This window comes from Oncorhynchus clarkii, chromosome 16, assembly GCF_045791955.1.
Source record: "Oncorhynchus clarkii lewisi isolate Uvic-CL-2024 chromosome 16, UVic_Ocla_1.0, whole genome shotgun sequence".
Lineage (NCBI taxonomy): Eukaryota > Metazoa > Chordata > Actinopteri > Salmoniformes > Salmonidae > Oncorhynchus > Oncorhynchus clarkii.
In genome coordinates this window covers 11,319,891-11,339,877 of record NC_092162.1, presented here as the reverse complement: position 1 = coordinate 11,339,877, position 19,987 = coordinate 11,319,891, and the positions used below count along the sequence as shown (strand labels likewise).

Here is a 19,987-nt window from a genome sequence, read left to right as displayed (position 1 = left end):
TGTTCTATTCCTCTATTTCTGTTCTATTCCTCTATTTATATTATATTCCTCTATTTCTGTTCTATTCCCCTCTTTCTGTTCTATTCCTCTCTTTCTCTTCTCTTCCTCTATTTCTGTTCTATTCCTCTATTTCTGTTCTATTCCTCTATTTATATTATATTCCTCTATTTCTGTTCTATTCCTCTATTTCTGTTCTATTCCTCTATTTCTGTTCTATTCCTCTATTTCTGTTCTATTCCTCTATTTCTATTATATTCCTCTATTTCTGTTCTATTCCTCTATTTCTGTTCTATTCCTCTATTTCTGTTATATTCCTCTATTTCTGTTCTATTCCTCTATTTCTGTTCTATTCCTCTATTTCTATTATATTCCTCTATTTCTGTTCTATTCCTCTATTTCTGTTCTATTCCTCTCTTTCTGTTCTTTTCTATTCCTCTATTCCTCTATTCCTCTATTCCTCTGTCTTTCCATCTCTCTCTCTTCTCCACCTTACCTTTTTTCTCTTTTTCTCCTCCTGTACTCTTTCTTTCTCCTCATGTTTTCCATCTCTCTCTCCATCTCTCTCTATTTCCATCTCTCTCTGTATCTCTCTCTCCATCTCTCTCTATTTCCATCTCTCTCTGTATCTCTCTCTCCATCTCTCTCTATTTCCATATCTCTCTGTATCTCTCCTCCTGCTTTCTCATCAACATTCTCAGCTGTGCTCAGCCCCCTGCATGAGGCTAATTCTCGTAGTGGATTGACTGTAGCTGCGTGCATGAGGAGCACTGCGGAGCCAATAACACAGGAACAGGATATGGAGCAGGAAACAGGAAGCGCCAGTCCACAGGGACATCGCAGGTACCATAACTGTCCCCTGTGTGTCCCCAAAACCCACACAGGACCCCCCTGTGTGTGTCCCAGCTCTGCTTGTCCAAAAACCACCCCAGGACCCCTCTGTGTGTGTGCCAGCTCTGCTTGTCCAAAAACCACCCCAGGACCCCTCTGTGTGTGTCCCAGATCTGCCTGTCCAAAACCTCCTCTGTGTGTAGTGCAGTAGAGTGGACAGTGTCTGTATCTGTCTGTGTTGGTCAATGCCGATCTTGACTGGTTTGTACTAGTACTTGATGGTGAGATATCTGTGAGGGGCTGGTGCTGGGTTGGATGGCAGGTATCCTTTTCTATCTCATGTATTCTCTATTCTCTTCCTCCTCTCCTCTATTCATCAAAATAGACCTGTGATTTATGGTGACTGCTGCAAAGGCTTCTGGGTAATTATTACTGAGCCAGCCAGCGGAGATGTGGAGAATTAATGTGGGGGGTGGGGGATGGTGTGTGTGAGTATGTGTGGTGACATAGTGCCGTGTAGCTCTATAAATACTACATTACACAGTCATAAACCTAACATAAGAGGCTTTCATTTCTACATATTCCATCATTTTCATTTTAAGTGTTTTTAAAAATCTTTATTTACTCTGATTGTGATTGGCTCCTGAGTGTCCCTTCTCTTCTGTGGTCCAATCAGTGAACAGTCTGGCCCGCTCCAAGTACTGCTGACGCCCAATCAGGAGGGGGAAGAGGTCCGGCCAGCATACCAGGATGCAACCCTGGGCCCTGGTCAGCCCCCTCTCCACTCATCCCTCCCACGCCCTTCCACCAACAACCCCCCAGCACAGGTTGAGGAGGCTGAGAAGGGGGAGCAGGTGAGGAGGGGTGAGGGACGACAGGGAATGAGCCTGGAGGAGTTGTTACAGGCTGGGGGTGTGAGACCTGTTGGCAGACACCTGGCCATCTCTCTCCCCTCTCTATCTCTCAGACTCTGGGATATGTCTCACACACACGCTCCCCCCTCACACACACACTCTTACTCTGACCCCCAATACACACACCCTCCATCCTCACATACAAACCCTGAGCACCCACACACACACTCCGACCGTCCACCCACCCCCTGCTCCTCCCGCAGTCAGCCCCACCCCTCACCCTCCACTGCCTCTCCACATTGGCCCGATCAAGGTTCCGCCGCCAACACCTTCACACGTCATTGGTCCTCCTGGAGCGTGGACCGCCCAGATGCCGTGGTTACGCCATATGACACACCTCCAGACCGCCGCCTCCCCTTTAGGCCACACCTCCCCTACCGAAACTACAACTCCCAGCCTGCCCCTGGGCAGAATGACGCCTGTGACCCTGAGGAGGCAGAGTTTTCAGAGCTGGACTTCCTATACCGGGCCAGCCTCCAGGCAGGATGTAGAGGTAGGTACTGCAGACTATAGTTGTGTGTATGTAGCTGTGAGTCTAGTATAGGTATGAAGTTGTGTGTGTATATAGTGAGTATGATCCCTGACCTCCAGACTGTGCCCTGTGTGTGTCTAGGTGGTAGCCCGGTCAGGAGGCTGCAGTGTGGGGTAGGAGGGCCAGCCCGTTCTCTCACCCCCAATGCCAACATGGAGAGGAGTGTGTACCAGACTGACTGCAGCAGCACAATGGTCCACAGTCTGAGCGGCACAATCATCAACCCGCGTCGCCACCGTCTTGCCGCAACACGCAGCTTTGTGAGTGAATCGTACACACACGCACACACACGCACGCATTCCGACTCTCCAGGCATCATGTTGTAGACTTGTAGTCTGTTTTACCTTAAATTCTCATCTACACTCTATCATCGCTCTACTGTTCTCTCTCTTTCTCTATCCGTCAGTCTCTCTCTCTCTCTCTCTCTCTCTCTCTCTCTCTCTCTCACTCTCTCCCCTGATGGTGCCTCTACTTCTTACCTAATCTCATCTGGGACCCTGTATCGCTACAGCGTCATCTTCATCATCATCATCATCATCATCACCCCAGTCCTTCCATATCTCCATTCAGGCCATTTTGACGTCACCCTTTACCCTTCACCTCTTGGGCCTGTCCGTCACTCTGTGTTGTCCCTGCCCCTGCAGGAGATGTCCAATGGTGCGGGGAGTTTCTGGTGTCTGACTGGGGTGAAGCTGTCTTCAGACCACTGATCTGCCTCCATATGCATCTACACTACAGGCTCCTTCCAGACCAGCCCTCTGGGGTCCTAACCCTCCACACTGCTACAGGCTCCTTCCAGACCAGCCCTCTGGGGTCCTAACCCTCCACACCGCTACAGGCTCCTTCCAGGCCAGCCCTCTGGGGTCCTAACCCTCCACACCGCTACAGGCTCCTTCCAGACCAGCCCTCTGGGGTCCTAACCCTCCACACCGCTACAGGCTCTTTACAGGCCAGCCCTCTGGGGTCCTAACCCTCCACACCGCTACAGGCTCCTTCCAGACCAGCCCTCTGGGGTCCTAACCCTCCACACCGCTACAGGCTCCTTCCAGGCCAGCCCTCTGGGGTTCTAACCCTCCACACCGCTACAGGCTCCTTCCAGACCAGCCCTCTGGGGTCCTAACCCTCCACACCGCTACAGGCTCTTTCCAGGCCAGCCCTCTGGGGTCCTAACCCTCCACACTGCTACAGGCTCCTTCCAGGCCAGCCCTCTGGGGTCCTAACCCTCCACACCGCTACAGGCTCCTTCCAGGCCAGCCCTCTGGGGTCCTAACCCTCCACACCGCTACAGGCTCCTTCCAGGGCAGCCCTCTGGGGTCCTAACCCTCCACACCGCTACAGGCTCCTTCCAGGCTAGCCCTCTGGGGTCCTAACCCTCCACAACTACACTGTAAGCCCCAATGTGCTGTCATTACTCAAAACGTTTGAGGAAACTCTTTGCACTTAATATATACATTTTAGTCATTTGGCAGATGCTCTTATCCAGAGTGACTTACAGGAACCTCTAACCCATGCCTCCAATATAATTTCCCAGTATGCCTTGCCTTTTTGAGGGAATTGTAGAGTTACCACCCATGACTGTATTTGTTAGTGACATGGTTGTTGAATTCATTCCTTTTATATTTGCCCTGTGACCTTCACCAATTGAATTCCAAGATAAATGTTATCATTATAATTATAGTCTTTATTACTTATCTCATAAGGCCTTATTTTGAGGCCTAGTGTTACCCTAATACAGTGGCCTGAAACTCATGGTTTACAGGCCACATCAGGCCTGCGAATAGGGTTGCAAACTTCTGGAATCTTTCCCAAAATTACTTGATTTTCCAAAAAATCCTGGTTGAAGGATTTCCGCACAACGTACCCAATTTTTGCCATCCCTACCTGCAAATCACATTAGGCGGGCTTGCAAAGTGATGTGTAAAACAGTTGACATTTTAATTTACCCGCAACCTGCATTTATAATGACTGCCAGGGCTAGAAACCATTTAAACTGGAACAACCATTTCAGAAATGGGTGCCAAAAAATCTAAGTAAATGATTGGATTATTTTAGATTTTTTTCAATGTATCTTTGTGTAGCATAAGATTAATCAATCACTCAATGTACATGCAAAAACACATATGAAAAACTATTTGAAAAAAAAACTGTCTGCAGTAGAGCATGCTGGGAAAAAAGTTGATTTGTTATCATAACTTAAAAGAGTTGATGTGACTTCTCATTTCGTTTTGAGTCAGTACCACATAAACATTTGAAGTAAAAGTGACATTTCATTGATTTAAGTTAAAAATGCCTTGGGGTTTACATTGTACACACACTTTCCAGGGCGGCCCTCTGGGGTCCTAACCCTCCACACTGCTACAGGCACATTCCAGGGCAGCCCTCTGGGGTCCTAACCCTCCACACTGCTACAGGCACTTTCCAGGGCAGCTCTCTGGGGTTCAGTTCTGACCCTCTGGGGTCCTAACCCTGTGTGGACACTGCTACAGGCACTTTCCAGGGCAGACCTCTGGGGTCCTAACGCTCGACACTGCTACAGGCTCCTTCCAGGTCAGCCCTCTGGGGTCCTAACCCTCCACACTGCTACAGGCACTTTCCAGGGCCAGCCCTCTGGGGTCCTAACCCTCCACACTGCTACAGGCACTTTCCAGGGCAGCCCTCTGGGGTCCTAACCCTCCACACTGCTACAGGCACTTTCCAGGGCAGCCCTCTGGGGTCCTAACCCTCCACACTGCTACAGGCACTTTCCAGGGCAGCCCTCTGGGGTCCTAACCCTCCACACTGCTACAGGCACTTTCCAGGGCAGCCCTCTGGGGTCCTAACCCTCCACAATGCTACAGGCACCTTCCAGGGCAGCACTGCACCTCACCCACCGCCACAATAGGGGGTTGACCAAGGACCCCCCTATCCCCAAACACGCACATCTCCCCACCACCGCCCCTCAGTGGTTTTCTGAACTCACCACTACTCCCATCTCCCATACGGGAAAAAAAATGCATTTAAAATATATTTTTGGGATGCAGCTTAGGATACATGTGAAATATAAAATATAAATATAAAACATTTGCCAAATAATGTATTGTTTATGCATTTGTAAATGTATTTTAACGTGTGATATACATTTGTAAATGTATTCGGAATATATACATTTGTATAGAAATATATTATTTGGCGAGTTTGGGCTGTTGCCCCTCCCTGCCCTTTTCCAACTATTATGTCTATGCAGTCATTCTCAGCTCCCCTCAGCAGGAATTACTCTGAAACCCCAAACTAGAAAACAACAAACTCATCTAATTACTCTTCTGTTAGCCTCCTAACATGGACCGACTCTGAACGTTAGCCTGCTAGCCTGCCCCTCTTTGGGTCTATAAAGGAGAAAGTAGATTAGCTAGCCTGGTTTAGCTTCTAACCACCCTGCTTTACCTGCTCCAATCAGAGGGGCCCTGGAACCTTCAAATTGACAGATCCAAAGGGGGAGGGGGTTAACGATTACTCACGCCTCTTCCTCTTTCTTAATGGACATTTCCACACCTGGCCGTGCTGTTTCCATGGCAACCCCTGGACTAGTGCGTACGTGCCTACATAGATACCTAATAGACTGAACTCTAATAATAACTAAAGTCATGTACAGAAACACTATATATGAAACCTGTATGTTATTAAGACCTTATGGAATGTTCATACTAATAATGATAATAATGAAGATATCGATCATTTAGTTGTACCTACTGGTTCAGGAGTGAGTGGCCTTCACAAGTGTCCAGCTGGAGGTAACCTGACTGTCAGTTGTAGCTGCCAACTCTGTGCTCTCATTTATATTAAACTACCGGACTAGCTCTTCATTTTCTCTTAGTTTATTTTTTTATATGTTTTATTTTTGACAGATAATGGTAGTTAAATGAAACAAACTTTTGCACACCTAAAGTAATGTGATAAAGAGCTATGATAGAGGGAGGGTAAGGGAACTATGATAGAGGGAGGGTAAGGGAACTCAAGTGTACTTTGGGAAGTGTATTTGCTGAAGGGTACTTAAAGGGTAAATGTTTAGTTGAGGCCTCAGGTTAACATGATTGGTTCTTAGTTGCTGAATCTTCCTTTGGACCTTTGTCCAGCTCTGACCCTGATGTTACTCAGATGTGAATGTTGAAACACTATATTATAAATATACTTTATATATGGTATCTACTATATGTACTAGAGATATATTTTAGGCTATGCCGTGATATATTTTATTAATGGGAATAGTCTCTCATCCTCCAGTTATAACATAGTTATAAAAAAGTTATAAATAACACATTTCATTTCTCTGATGTAGACTTAACTTTAAATATACTGACGTGTCTTGAAATTTTACGGTTTTATTAACCTACTGAACATGTTATGTCATAATATATACAAAGCATGTCTATGTACATACACAATATGTACAAAGATATAATACATTATAACTAATCCCTATTTGGAGACTAGTGGCCGGTGCAGAACGAGATCGAGACAGAACTGATCAATTATTGTTGTATCTAAACCAAAGGTCGGCACTTAGACAAAGATCTCTGTCTTTAACATTGTCATTTTATTTATTTCAATGTATCTGTATGTTTTGTTATTGTCGTTTGTGTTGTGGACGTGGGAGAATGTAGCCATCTGTAGCGCATGAGTCCGCTATGCAAATTAACCTTCCCTCCTGACCCTTGACCTCTGACCTGACCGGCCCGGAAACAGGAAGTGGATACGCCCACGAACGGACACTTTATTTACAAAATGAAGTACGGAAGATACATGATTAAATGCCGCTGTTGAACTCTGTAGTAAGTCATAGGCTCGATCCCAAATGCCACCATATTCCCTACATAGTACACACCACTTTTGGCCAGAGCCCGACATAGGGAATAGTGTGTGATTTCAGATTTGCGCCATATACAGTGGAAGTTGGAAGTTTACTTACACCTTAGCCAAATACATTTAAACTCAGTTTTTCACAATTCCTGACATTTAATCCTAGTAAGAATTCCCTGTTTTAGATCAGTTAGGATCACCACTTTATTTTAAGAATGTGAAATGTCTGAATAATAGTAGAGAATGATTTATTTCAGCTTTTATTTCTTTCATCACATTCCCAATGGGTCAGAAGTTTACATATGCTCAATTAGTATTTGGTAGCATTGCCTTTAAATTGTTTAACTTGGGTCAAATGTTTCGGGTAGCCTTCGATAAGTTTCCGAAAAACAAGTTGTGTGAATTTTGGCCCATTCCTCCTGACAGAGCTGGTGTAACTGAGTCAGGTTTGTAGGCCTCCTTGCTCAGATACACTTTTTCAGTTCTGTCCACAAATTTCTATAGGATTGAGGTCAGGGCTTTGTGGCCACTCCAATACCTTGACTTTTTGTCCTTAAGCCATTTTGCCACAACTTTGGAAGTATGCTTGGGGTCATTATCCATTTGGAAGACCCATTTGCGACCAAGCTTTAACTTCCTGACTGATATCTTAAGATGTTGCTTCAATATATCCACATAATTTTCCTACCTCATGATGCCATCTATTTTGTGAAGTGCATCAGTCCCTCCTGCAGAAAAGCACCCCCACAACATGATGCTGCCACCCCCGTGCTTCACGGTTGGGATGGTGTTCTTCAGCTTGCAAGCCTCCCCCTTTTTCCTCCAAACATAATGATGGTCATTATGGCCAAACAGTTCTATTTTTGTTTCATCAGTCGAGAGGACATTTGTCGATATAGGACTCGTTTTATTGTGGATATAGATACTTTTGTACCTGTTTCCTCCAGCATCTTCACAAGGTCCTTTGCTGTTGTTCTGGGATTGATTTGCACTTTTCACAACAAAGTACGTTCATCTCTAGGAGACAGAACACATCTGCTTCCTGAGAGGTATGTCAGCTGCGTGGTCCCATGGGGTTTATACTTGCGTACTATTGTTTGTGCAGATGAACGTGGTACCTTCAGGCATTTGGAAATTGCTCCCAAAGATGAACCAGACTTGTGGAGGTCTAGAATTTCTTTTCTGAGGTCTTGGCTGATTTCTTTTGATTTTCCCATGATGTCAAGCAAAGAGGCACTGAGTTTGAAGGTAGGCCTTGAAATACATCCACAGGTGCACCTCCAATTGACTCAAAGGATGTCAAGTAGCCTATCAGAACCTTCTAAAGCCATGATTTTCCAAGCTGTTTAAAGGCACAGTCAACTTAGTGTATGTAAACTTCTGACCCACTTGAATTGTGATACAGTGAATCATAAGTGAAATGATCTTTCTGTAAACAATTGTTGGAAAAATTGTGTCTTGCAAAGTAGATGTCCTAACCGACTCGCCAACACTATAGTTTGTTAACAAGAAATTTGTGGTTGAAAAACTAGTTTTAATGACTCCAACCTAAGTGTATGTAAACTTCTGACTTCAACTGTATATATATATATATAGTACTGAAGTGATTCTCTGTGTTCTAAAAAGGTATACTGTTTACCATAATAGGAACAGCCAAAGGAAGTTCAATGCAAAAAGGCAATGGGGAAGAAAGACAGAGAAAGCGAGCATTGATGAATGAAAGGAAGGTTGAAGGAGAGAGAAGTATGTATTTGTGTGATTAAAGTGTGAGGATCAAAGAAGGCTACGAGTCATTTCCAGAGAGAGAGAGAGGGATTTGTGTGTGTGTGTGGGTTTGTTAATGTGTGTGTGTGTTTGTTAATGTGTCTGTGGGTATCGTTGCTGGGGGGGAAAGAGGGATCCTGTATTTTTTTATAATAAAGTTATTACCACTGCTCTCCTACTGGGGATGTAACCACTCATCTGGCTCTGTCTTCTCATTGGATGCTTTGTCTGTGAAGGGAGAAGCCTGGGTATCATGACGTTTAACCGTCATTTATACTGTACCTGACGTAAGTGCGCAAAGCAAGAACGCAATTAGCCATGCAAATGGTTTCCCTGCGCATAAATATGTCAGCCAAATTTGGCCATTTTGCAGCAGCTAAATGTGTTCTTCCATTGCGTAATCCTTACAAATGTGGCTTTATGGAGTATACGCCACACTATATAGTGAAACTGATACCTAATCTGAAACTGACTATGACTCATAACAAGGTTTGGCCAATGAGGATGTAGCTGAAGTCTGTCAATCAACCAGAAGAGGTCCGTATAGAGTCTTACTGCAACAATATAGAGCTCTCTCTCTCCCGCTCTGACAGCGCTGTTGAAGTTACTGTAGACCTTCATTGCAAAACAGTGTATTTTAATAAATTATTTGGTGACATATCAATATATTTAGTATAGTTTTATCTAAAAAGGATAACTTTTTTAATGTTCCACTATTTTTATGAAATTTCACTGAGGAAGGATGGTCCTCCCTTTCCTCCTCTGAGGAGCCTCCACGTTCCAAGACATAACGAAGAAGACGTTACAGACAAAATACTTTACAACTGACATACATTTAAAAACCTGAACATGTAGTGTGTGCATCTATCAGTTACACACATACTGTACATTCCAGTACACCATCACAACAAGAAGGTCACATGGGGGAGAGGTGTTATGCCGTGAAGTGTTGCACTATTTGTTTATTGAACCAGGTTTGTTGTTCCCTAGTGCTATATGAGGTGGAAGGGAGTGCCATGAACTCATGGCTCTATATAATACTGTATATAAGATGGAAGGGAGTGCCATGAACTCATGGCTCTGTATAATACTGTATATAAGATGGAAGGGAGTTCCATGAACTCATGTCTCTGTATAATACTGTATATAAGATGGAAGGGAGTTCCATGAACTCATGTCTCTGTATAATACTGTATATAAGATGGAAGGGAGTTCCATGAACTCATGGCTCTGTATAATACTGTATATAAGATGGAAGGGAGTCCATGCGCTCATGTCTCTGTATAATACTGTATATAAGATGGAAGGGAGTTCCATTCACTCATGGCTCTGTATAATACTGTACGTTTCCTTGAATTTGTTCTGGACCTGGGTACTTTGGAAAAAAAAACCTTGTGGCATGTCTGGTGTGGTAAGTGTGTGTGTTAGTGCTGTGTGTAAGTGGACTATGCAAACAATTTGGAATTCCCAACACGTTAATGCATTTTATAAAACAAGAAGTGAAGCAGTCAGTCTATCTTCAACTCTTAGCCAAGAGTGAATAGTCTCTGATTACAATGAAGAGCAAGACGTGCAGCTCTGTTCTGGGCAACTATCTGGCCGGCAGGACATACCTACCTGGCAGGACCAATCTGAATGACCAGACAGACCGATCTAGCCGGCTAGTCGGACCTACCTACCTGGCCAGCAGGCCAGACCTACCTACCTGCATGGCAGGCCGTACCTACCTGGCCTAACTTGCTTTCCCTTGACAGCCGGACTCTCCCTTGACAACTCTCCTTTGACAGCAGGACCGATCTAGCTGGCCGGCCGGCGGAACAGACCTACCTACCTGGCCAGCCTGCAGACCGAATCGGGACCAATCTGGACAGCTGGCCGGACCTATCTGACCGGTCGCCGCACCTATCTGATTGGCTGGACGGATGGACCAACCTACCGGGCCGGCCGGACCTACAGTGCCTTGCGAAAGTATTCGGCCCCCTTGAACTTTGCGACCTTTTGCCACATTTCAGGCTTCAAACATAAAGATATAAAACTGTATTTTTTTGTGAAGAATCAACAACAAGTGGGACACAATCATGAAGTGGAACGACATTTATTGGATATTTCAAACTTTTTTAACAAATCAAAAACTGAAAAATTGGGCGTGCAAAATTATTCAGCCCCTTTACTTTCAGTGCAGCAAACTCTCTCCAGAAGTTCAGTGAGGATCTCTGAATGATCCAATGTTGACCTAAATGACTAATGATGATAAATACAATCCACCTGTGTGTAATCAAGTCTCCGTATAAATGCACTTGCACTGTGATAGTCTCAGAGGTCTGTTAAAAGCGCAGAGAGCATCATGAAGAACAAGGAACACACCAGGCAGGTCCGAGATACTGTTGTGAAGAAGTTTAAAGCCGGATTTGGATACAAAAAGATTTCCCAAGCTTTAAACATCCCAAGGAGCACTGTGCAAGCGATAATATTGAAATGGAAGGAGTATCAGACCACTGCAAATCTACCAAGACCTGGCCGTCCCTCTAAACTTTCAGCTCATACAAGGAGAAGACTGATCAGAGATGCAGCCAAGAGGCCCATGATCACTCTGGATGAACTGCAGAGATCTACAGCTGAGGTGGGAGACTCTGTCCATAGGACAACAATCAGTCAGTCGTATATTGCACAAATCTGGCCTTTATGGAAGAGTGGCAAGAAGAAAGCCATTTCTTAAAGATATCCATAAAAAGTGTCGTTTAAAGTTTGCCACAAGCCACCTGGGAAACACACCAAACATGTGGAAGAAGGTGCTCTGGTCAGATGAAACCAAAATTGAACTTTTTGGCAACAATGCAAAACGTTATGTTTGGCGTAAAAACAACACAGCTCATCAGCCTGAACACACCATCCCCACTGTCAAACATGGTGGTGGCAGCATCATGGTTTGGGCCTGCTTTTCTTCAGCAGGGACAGGGAAGATGGTTAAAATTGATGGGAAGATGGATGGAGCCAAATACAGGACCATTCTGGAAGAAAACCTGATGGAGTCTGCAAAAGACCTGAGACTGGGACGGAGATTTGTCTTCCAACAAGACAATGATCCAAAACATAAAGCAAAATCTACAATGGAATGGTTCAAAAATAAACATATCCAGGTGTTAGAATGGCCAAGTCAAAGTCCAGACCTGAATCCAATCGAGAATCTGTGGAAAGAACTGAAAACTGCTGTTCACAAATGCTCTCCATCCAACCTCACTGAGCTTGAGCTATTTTGCAAGGAGGAATGGGAAAAAATGTCAGTCTCTCGATGTGCAAAACTGATAGAGACATACCCCAAGCGACTTACAGCTGTAATCACAGCAAAAGGTGGCGCTACAAAGTATTAACTTAAGGGGGCTGAATAATTTTGCACGCCCAATTTTTCAGTTTTTGATTTGTTAAAAAAGTTTGAAATATCCAATAAATGTCGTTCCACTTCATGATTGTGTCCCACTTGTTGTTGATTCTTCACAAAAAAATACAGTTTTATATCTTTATGTTTGAAGCCTGAAATGTGGCAAAAGGTCGCAAAGTTCAAGGGGGCCGAATACTTTCGCAAGGCACTGTACCTACTTGGCCGGCAAGCCGAACCTACCTGCCTGGCTGGCCAGCCGGACTTCCCTACCTGGCCGTATTACATTACGTTACATTGCACAACCTTCAATTTTATGTCCTAATTAGGTAAAATTCTGGCACATTAGGCGGCCCAAACTGTTGCAAATACACTGACTGCATGCAATGAAAGCAAGAGAAGTGACACAATTTCACCTGGTTAATATTGCCTGCTCACCTGGATTTCTTTTAGCTAAATATGCAGGTTTAAAAATATATACTTCTGTGTATTGATTTTAAGAAAGGCATTGATGTTTATGGTTAGGTACACATTGGAGCAATGAATACGCACCGCATCGATTATATGCAAAGCAGGACACGCTAGATAAACTAGTAATATCATCAACCATGTGTAGTTAACTAGTGATTATGATTGATTGATTGTTTTTTATAAGATAAGTTTAATGCTAGCTAGCAACTTACCTTTGCTTACCGCATTCGCATAACAGGCATGCTCCTCGTGGAGTGCAATGAGAGGCAGGTGGTTAGAGCGTTGGACTATTTAACTGTAAGGTTGCAAGATTGAATCTCCCAAGCTGACAAGGTAAAAATCTGTCGTTCTGCCCCTGAACGAGGGGCAGAACTTGGTCAATCGGAAGTTTACATACACTCAATTAGTATTTGGTAGCATTGCCGTTAAATTGTTTAACTTTGGTCAAACGTTTTGAGTAGCCTTCCACAAGCTTCCCGCAAGAAGTTGTGTGCATTTTGGCCCATTCCTCCTGACAGAGCTGGTGTAACGAAGTCAGGTTTTGTTGGCCTCTTTGCTCGCACACACGTTTTCAGTTCTGCCCAAACATTTTCATTGGATTGAGGTCAGGGCTTTGTGATGGCCACTCCAATACCTTGACTTTGTTGTCCTTACGCCATTTTGCCACAACTTTGGAAGTATGCTTGGGGTCATTGTCCATTTGGAAGACCCATTTGTGACCACATTTTTACCTTTGTGACTGATGTCTTGAGATGTTGCTTCAATATATCCACATAATTTTCCTACCTCATGATGCCATATATTTTATGAAGTGCACCAGTCCCTCCTGCAGCAAAGCACCCCCACAACATGATGTTGCCCCCCCCGTTCTTCACAGTTGGTATGGTGTTCTTTGGCTTACAAGCCTCTTTTTCCTCCATACATAACGATGGTCATTATGGCCAAACAGTTCTATTTTTGTTTCATCAGTCGAGAGAACATTTCTCCAAAAAGTACGATCTTTGTCCCCATGTCTGGCTTTTTTATGACGGTTTTGGAGCAGTGGCTTCTTCCTTGCTGAGTGGCCTTTCAGGTTATGTCAATATAGGACTCGTCTTACTGTGGATATAGATACTTATGTACATTTTTCCTCCAGCATCTTCACAGGGTCCTTTGCTGTTGTTCTGGGATTGATTTACACTTTTCTCACCAAAGTACGTTCATCTCTAGGAGACAGAACGTCTCCTTCCTGAGTAGTATGACAGCTGCGTGGTCCCATGGGGTTTATACTTGCGTACTATTGTTTCTACAGATGAACGTGGTGCTTTCAGGCGTTTGGAAATTGCTCCCAAGGATGAGCCAGACTTGTGAAGGTCTACAATTTCTTTTCTGAGGTCTTGTCTGATTACTTTTGATTTTCCTATGATGTCAAACAAAGAGGCACTGAGTTCGAAGGTAGGCCTTGAAATACATCTAGATGTACACCTCCAATTGACTCAAATAATGTCAATTAGCCTATCAGAAGCTTCTAAAGCCATCACGTAATTTTCTGGAATTTTCCAAGCTGTTTAAAGGCACAGTCAACTTAGTGTATGTAAACTCCTGACCCACTTGAATTGTGATGCAGTGAATTATATGTGAAATAATCTGTCTGTAAACAATTATTGGAAAAATGACTTGTGTCATGCACAAAGTAAATGTCCTAACCGACTTGCCAAAACTATAGTTTGTTAACAAGAAATTTGTGGAGTGGTTGAAAAGCGAGTTTTAATGACTCCAACCTAAATGTATGTAAACTTCCGACTTCAACTGTAGGTCAGTAAGGTCCGGCCATCCGGCCAGATAGATCGGCAGCACCTATCTCTCTGGTCTGCCGGCCAGACCTACCTACTCGGCCAGCAGGCCGAACCTATCTACCTCATGGCCGGCTGTCCGGACCTAACTGGCCTATTTCGCATTCCAGCTGGAACTCTCTACCTGGTGGGCCAGCCGGCGGGACCTACTTACCGGGACCTACTTACCGGGACCTACTAACCTACTTTGCTGACCGGACATACCTACCTGGCCGGCCGAACCGATCTGTCACCCCTATTAGGCTGACCTATCTGGACAGCCGCCCGGCCGGACATTACTTGGTCAATCTGACATTCCATCTGGACCTACCTGGCTGGCTGGCCGGACCTATCTGACATTTCCATTCATTGGACCTTTCCACCACAGCACAGCTCAACCAGATAAAAATAATGATTGTCCTATTTCTAAACTTTCTTGCCTAGCCAAAATATTAAAATGCTTGATTCATTCTCAGCTAAGCTATTTCTTATCTTTGAAATGTATTCTAAATGTACATCAGTTAGACCAGGTCATGGCACTATATCTGCTGCCTCTCTAGTTTATAAATGATGTGGTTAACTGTATGAATAAAAGGTGACATTGTGCGGCCCTCTTCATTGACCTGTCAAAGGCTTTCGATGCTGTTGATCACTCATTGCTAATTCATAGCCTTTCCTCAATTAGGCTAGACCAGGCTGCATGTAACTGGTTGAATTTTTTTCTTCTCACAAATAGAACTCAATGTGTGTCTACTGATGGTGTTAAATCAGGTTTCGTGGATATTACGAAAGGTATTCAGCAGGGTTCTTTTCTGGGTACTGTACTTTTTACTGTTTACATTAATAATATTGACTAGTCTGTAAATTAGTACTGAATGAAGGGAAAACTAAGTATATGTTGTTCTCTAGAGCGCATCAAAATAACTGATGATTTCAGCATATGTACTTTAGATGGTGTGCATATTGATCGTGTCCAATATCCGGGCAACTGAATAGATGACAGGCAGATTTTTTTAAAGGATACTGACAAGTTAGTTAAGAAGTTGAGAATAAAAATGGGCTTCTTCTATGGAAATAGTTTCTGCCTCTCGCTAAGTAGTAGAAAGCAGACTATACAGTCAACGTTCCTATAGCGACGTCATATATAAAAGCAGCTGCCACTTCATTAAAGCCGTTAGATGCAGTTTATCCTCTTTCTATTCTGGTTAGAGCCAGTTTGCGCTGTTCTGTGAAGGGAGTAGTACACAGCGTTGTACGAGATCTTCAGTTTCTTGGTGTCACGATCGTCGTGTGGAGGAGACCAAGGCGCAGCGTGATGTGAATACATGATACTTTAATGAAACGAAGAACACTTAACGAACTACACAAAACAACAAACCGAATGCGAAGCTATATAATACTAGTACAGACACAGGCAACTAGACAATATATAGACAATAACCCACGAAATACCCAAAGATGATGGCTGCCTAAATATGGTTCCCAATCAGAGACAACGATACACATCTGCCTCTAATTGAGAACCAATCTAGGCAACCAAAGACATATATAAACACCTAGATAGTAAACAACCCCAAAAACCTACAAAACCCATAGACAGTACAAAAAACACATACATCACCCATGTCACACCCTGACCTAACCAAAACAATAAAGAAAACCAAGAATATTCAGGTCAGGGTGTGACACTTGGCAATTTCTTGCATGGAATAGCCTTCATTTCTCAGAACCAGAATAGACTGACAAGTTTGAGAATAAAGGTCTTTGTTTCTGGCCATTTTGAGCCTGTAATCTAACCCACAAATGCTGATGCTCCAGATCCTCAACTAGTCTAAAGAAGGCCCGTTTTAATGCTTCTTTAATCAGAACACAACAGTTTTCAGCTGTGCTAACATAATTGCAAAAGGGATTTCTAATGATTAATTAGCCTTTTAAAATGATAAACTTGGATTAGCTAATACAATGTGCCATTGGAACACAGGAGTGATGGTTGCTGATAATGGGCCTCTGTACGCCTATGTAGATATTCCATTAAAAATGCAGTTTCCAGCTACAATAGTCATTTACAACATTAACAATGTCTACACTGTATTTCTGATCAATTTGATGTTATTTTAATGGACAAAAAAAAATGATTTTCTTTCAAAAACAATGACATTTCTAAATGACCCCAAACTTTGAACAGTAGTGTCGGAACTAGAAGCACAAGCATTTCGCTACACTCGCATTAACATCTGCTAACCATGTGTATGTGACAAATAAAATTTGATTTGATTTGATTTAGTTTAATTCAGGGCTCATCTGTAAAATAAACTTTGGTCTCAGTAGGACTCCCTTATTAAATAAAGCAACAATAAAAAATGACGTTTGCTCACGTTAAATTGTGATTGACAGTTTGCTACAGTGAGTCTTGGAAAGGAAATCACATCCTGTAGTGCTGAACAGACAGACAGCAGGGGAGGAGAGGAAGGTAGACAAGAGGAGAGGGTCAATCGCTATTACAACTCCCTCTTCCAATCAAGCATGAGTGTGGGTGTATGCATTTGTGTGTGTGTGTGTGTGTGAGTGACAAATGAATGTAACTGCATTCCTATGTCTCACCTCTCCTCTCCTCAAAGGAATATTAATATGTTTGATTAACCGTCTGCAACCATTCTGTCCTTCAGTATCACTCTCCTTTCTTTTCCCTTCATTCTGTCCGTCCTGTTGTTTATGATTCTCTCCGAGTCACCTCTCTTCCTTTCGTTTCCTCTCTTTAATTAACTCTCCCTTTTCTCCCTCCACCTCTTTCCCTTTCTTCCTCCCTCGTTCCCCCTCATCTTCCGTCGTTCCCTCTCTAGTTGCTGCCTGCATCGTTGAGCAATGTGAGTGTTAGCGCACGTGCCAGAGCCTGCACGTGTGCTCCTGTGGCAGACTGGCACACACTGCTCTCTGAACGAGAAATGTCTTGATCTAAAAATAGGAGGAAGAGAGGAGAGGAGGAGGAGGAGAGAAATATAGAAACTGCAGTTTATTTTTACACCCAGATTTCCCCTGCAGAATCTAAAGCGTGACATCCACATTTTATCTTTATTTATTTATTTATGTCACTTTAAATCTTTCTCTCTCAGTACAGATCTTAATTTGATCACTCTTTTGTTGCTGCACAGCAGGAAATGCAAACCTATTCAAGGTTTAAAAAATATTCCGAAGTTTGTTATTTCCACTTTGAAATGTCAGACTTGATTTGCCCTGAAGAAAAATGTATCAACCCCTACAAAAACAATGTCCATTCATTATAATACAAAAATAATTCACATTTCCTGTTGCTGCAGGAGTATTTTCCTGCTATAGTAAACTGGCTCAAATTAAGAAATGACATCTTTATCTCTGTATCCACTCTGTATCTCTCTCTCCCATTTAGAAAAGTTATTTTAAGAAGCAGGGTTTCTACAGGAAAAGTGTGTCCTGCTAATGAATGAACAAAGTTGCAAACATAATTCCACGTACACACTGTCTGTTGGGGTATGAGCAGGTGAAGAGGTGAGTAGCGTTGAGCACACGAAGCACTGCATTGGACCGTAACACGGACACCTAGCAACCACCCCAGGTGAGCAAGTGCTTCATCGCCCACGCACACACACACACACACACACACTCACACACACACACACACACACACACACACACACACACAGTCTTGTTTTACTATCCTTGTGGGGACACAAAATTGATTCCCATTCAAAATCCTATTTTCTCTTACACCTAACCCTGACCCCAAAACCTTAACCCTAATTATAACCCTAACCCTAACCCCCCTAGAAATAGCCTTTTTCCTTGTGGGGCAAAATGTCCCCAGTTGATCGAATTATAGTTAAACATGTCCACACACACACACAGACACACACACGCCTCTGGATATGTCCTGTAGAAGAGAAGGACCAGATCAACTATATTTGATTTACTCTGTAGAGTAATAATCCAATATCTATTGGTAGACGAGGACAAGAATTCAGCCCTGGCATTTTATTCACACCAGCCCACATCATATGTACGCCGCCAACTTAGGCATTGTTTATATATTACGTCATCCAATTCTAGATGTCATATGAATTTGTCAAGTCATATGATATGTAACAAATCCAATTTGTGCCATATGTTAAAACATTTTTGTGTTTAAGATCCCGAAGTGCATCTTCAAGACATGTTATTAAAGCTAATGACTTAGACTAGAGACACAAATGAGTTCCTGTTTTATGTGTTCTTCTGAATCAGCACCTCCCCTAAGTGTTCCTTACATTACACGGCTCCAGACTAACATGTTCCCCTGGTACCACTGGTGCAGCTAACTTTTACAGGTGGTGGCAGCAGTCCACGATTTGGGGCAGATCCACATCATAAGTAATTATCTTATAAAGTCATTCATAGTGCTTTATTAAGAAGTATAATAAATAGACTACTGAAGTATTCAGGAAATACTTTGTTTCATTTAACATGTCCAATGCATGATTCAATATATTTAGATGTGCATCCTAATTTTGAGTTGATATGTAGACTATAGTGACTGTATTTTACTGTCAAAATAGGACTCCAGAATTTCCAGATTTGTTTTAATGTTCAATAGAGATGAATTACATACATCATTATGTGCACTAAAATCATAGGCTAATTCATTTGGGAAGGGATACTTAGTCAGTTGCACAACTGAATGCATTCAACCACATTTAACCCAGCCCCTCTGAATCAGAAAGGTGCGGGGGGCTGCCTTAATCAACACCTTTCAGTTACTGGCCCAACACTCTTAACCTCTAGGCTACCTGACACCTTTTTTACCCCACTTTTTCTCCCCAATTTCGTGGTATCCAATTGTTAGTAGTTACTGTCTTGTCTCATCGCGGCAACTCCTGTACGGACTCGGGAGAGGCGAAGGTCGAGAGCCATGCGTCCCCCAAAACACAACCCAACCAAGCCACACTGCTTCTTGACACTGCGCGCATCCAACCAGGAAGCCAGCAGCACCAATGTGTCGGAGGAAACACCGTACACCTAGCGACCTGATCAGCGTGCACTGCGCCCAGCCCGCCACAGGAGTCGCTCGCACGCGATGAGACAAGGATATCCCTGCCGGCCTAACCCTCCCTAACCCGGACGGTGCCCATATTTGAGTATTTTCAAATAAAGTGGCAAAATCAACTACATCTATTATACACTAAGTATTTGACAATTTTTTAAAAATAATTTCCTATAAATGCTATTTTAAACTATTTTCAAATACTTCTTTCCAAATATTAAACACCCTTAGGACCAAACATACCTGGGTTTAAATGCATGGGAGTATTTTAAATACATTTCCAAAAATTAAACTACTTGTATTTTCAAAGACTAAAAATATTCACAAACTTGTACTTGTACACATACTGTATGTTAAAGTTAGTGAACAGAGGAGGCTGGTGGGAGGAACTATAGGAGGACATGCTCATTG

At 43.2% G+C, this 19,987-nt stretch overlaps 1 protein-coding gene across 2 annotated transcripts in view; it reads left to right on the top strand.

Moving 5' to 3' along the window:
- Positions 1 to 3,140, top strand: part of LOC139367449 (ubiquitin carboxyl-terminal hydrolase 54-like) — a 52,543-nt gene extending 49,403 nt beyond the window's left edge. Inside the window, exons 16-19 of one of the 2 annotated variants that reach the window (XM_071105660.1) lie at positions 699 to 840; positions 1,505 to 2,235; positions 2,356 to 2,534; positions 2,919 to 3,140. In XM_071105660.1, the coding sequence (XP_070961761.1) occupies positions 699 to 840; positions 1,505 to 2,235; positions 2,356 to 2,534; positions 2,919 to 2,984 (1,118 nt within the window). In that variant the 3' untranslated portion in view covers positions 2,985 to 3,140. Of the gene's footprint in view, positions 1 to 698; positions 841 to 1,504; positions 2,236 to 2,355; positions 2,535 to 2,918 lie in introns of those variants that run through there. The other variant, XM_071105662.1, reaches the window with a different exon arrangement.
- Positions 3,141 to 19,987: the final 16,847 nt, after the last annotated feature.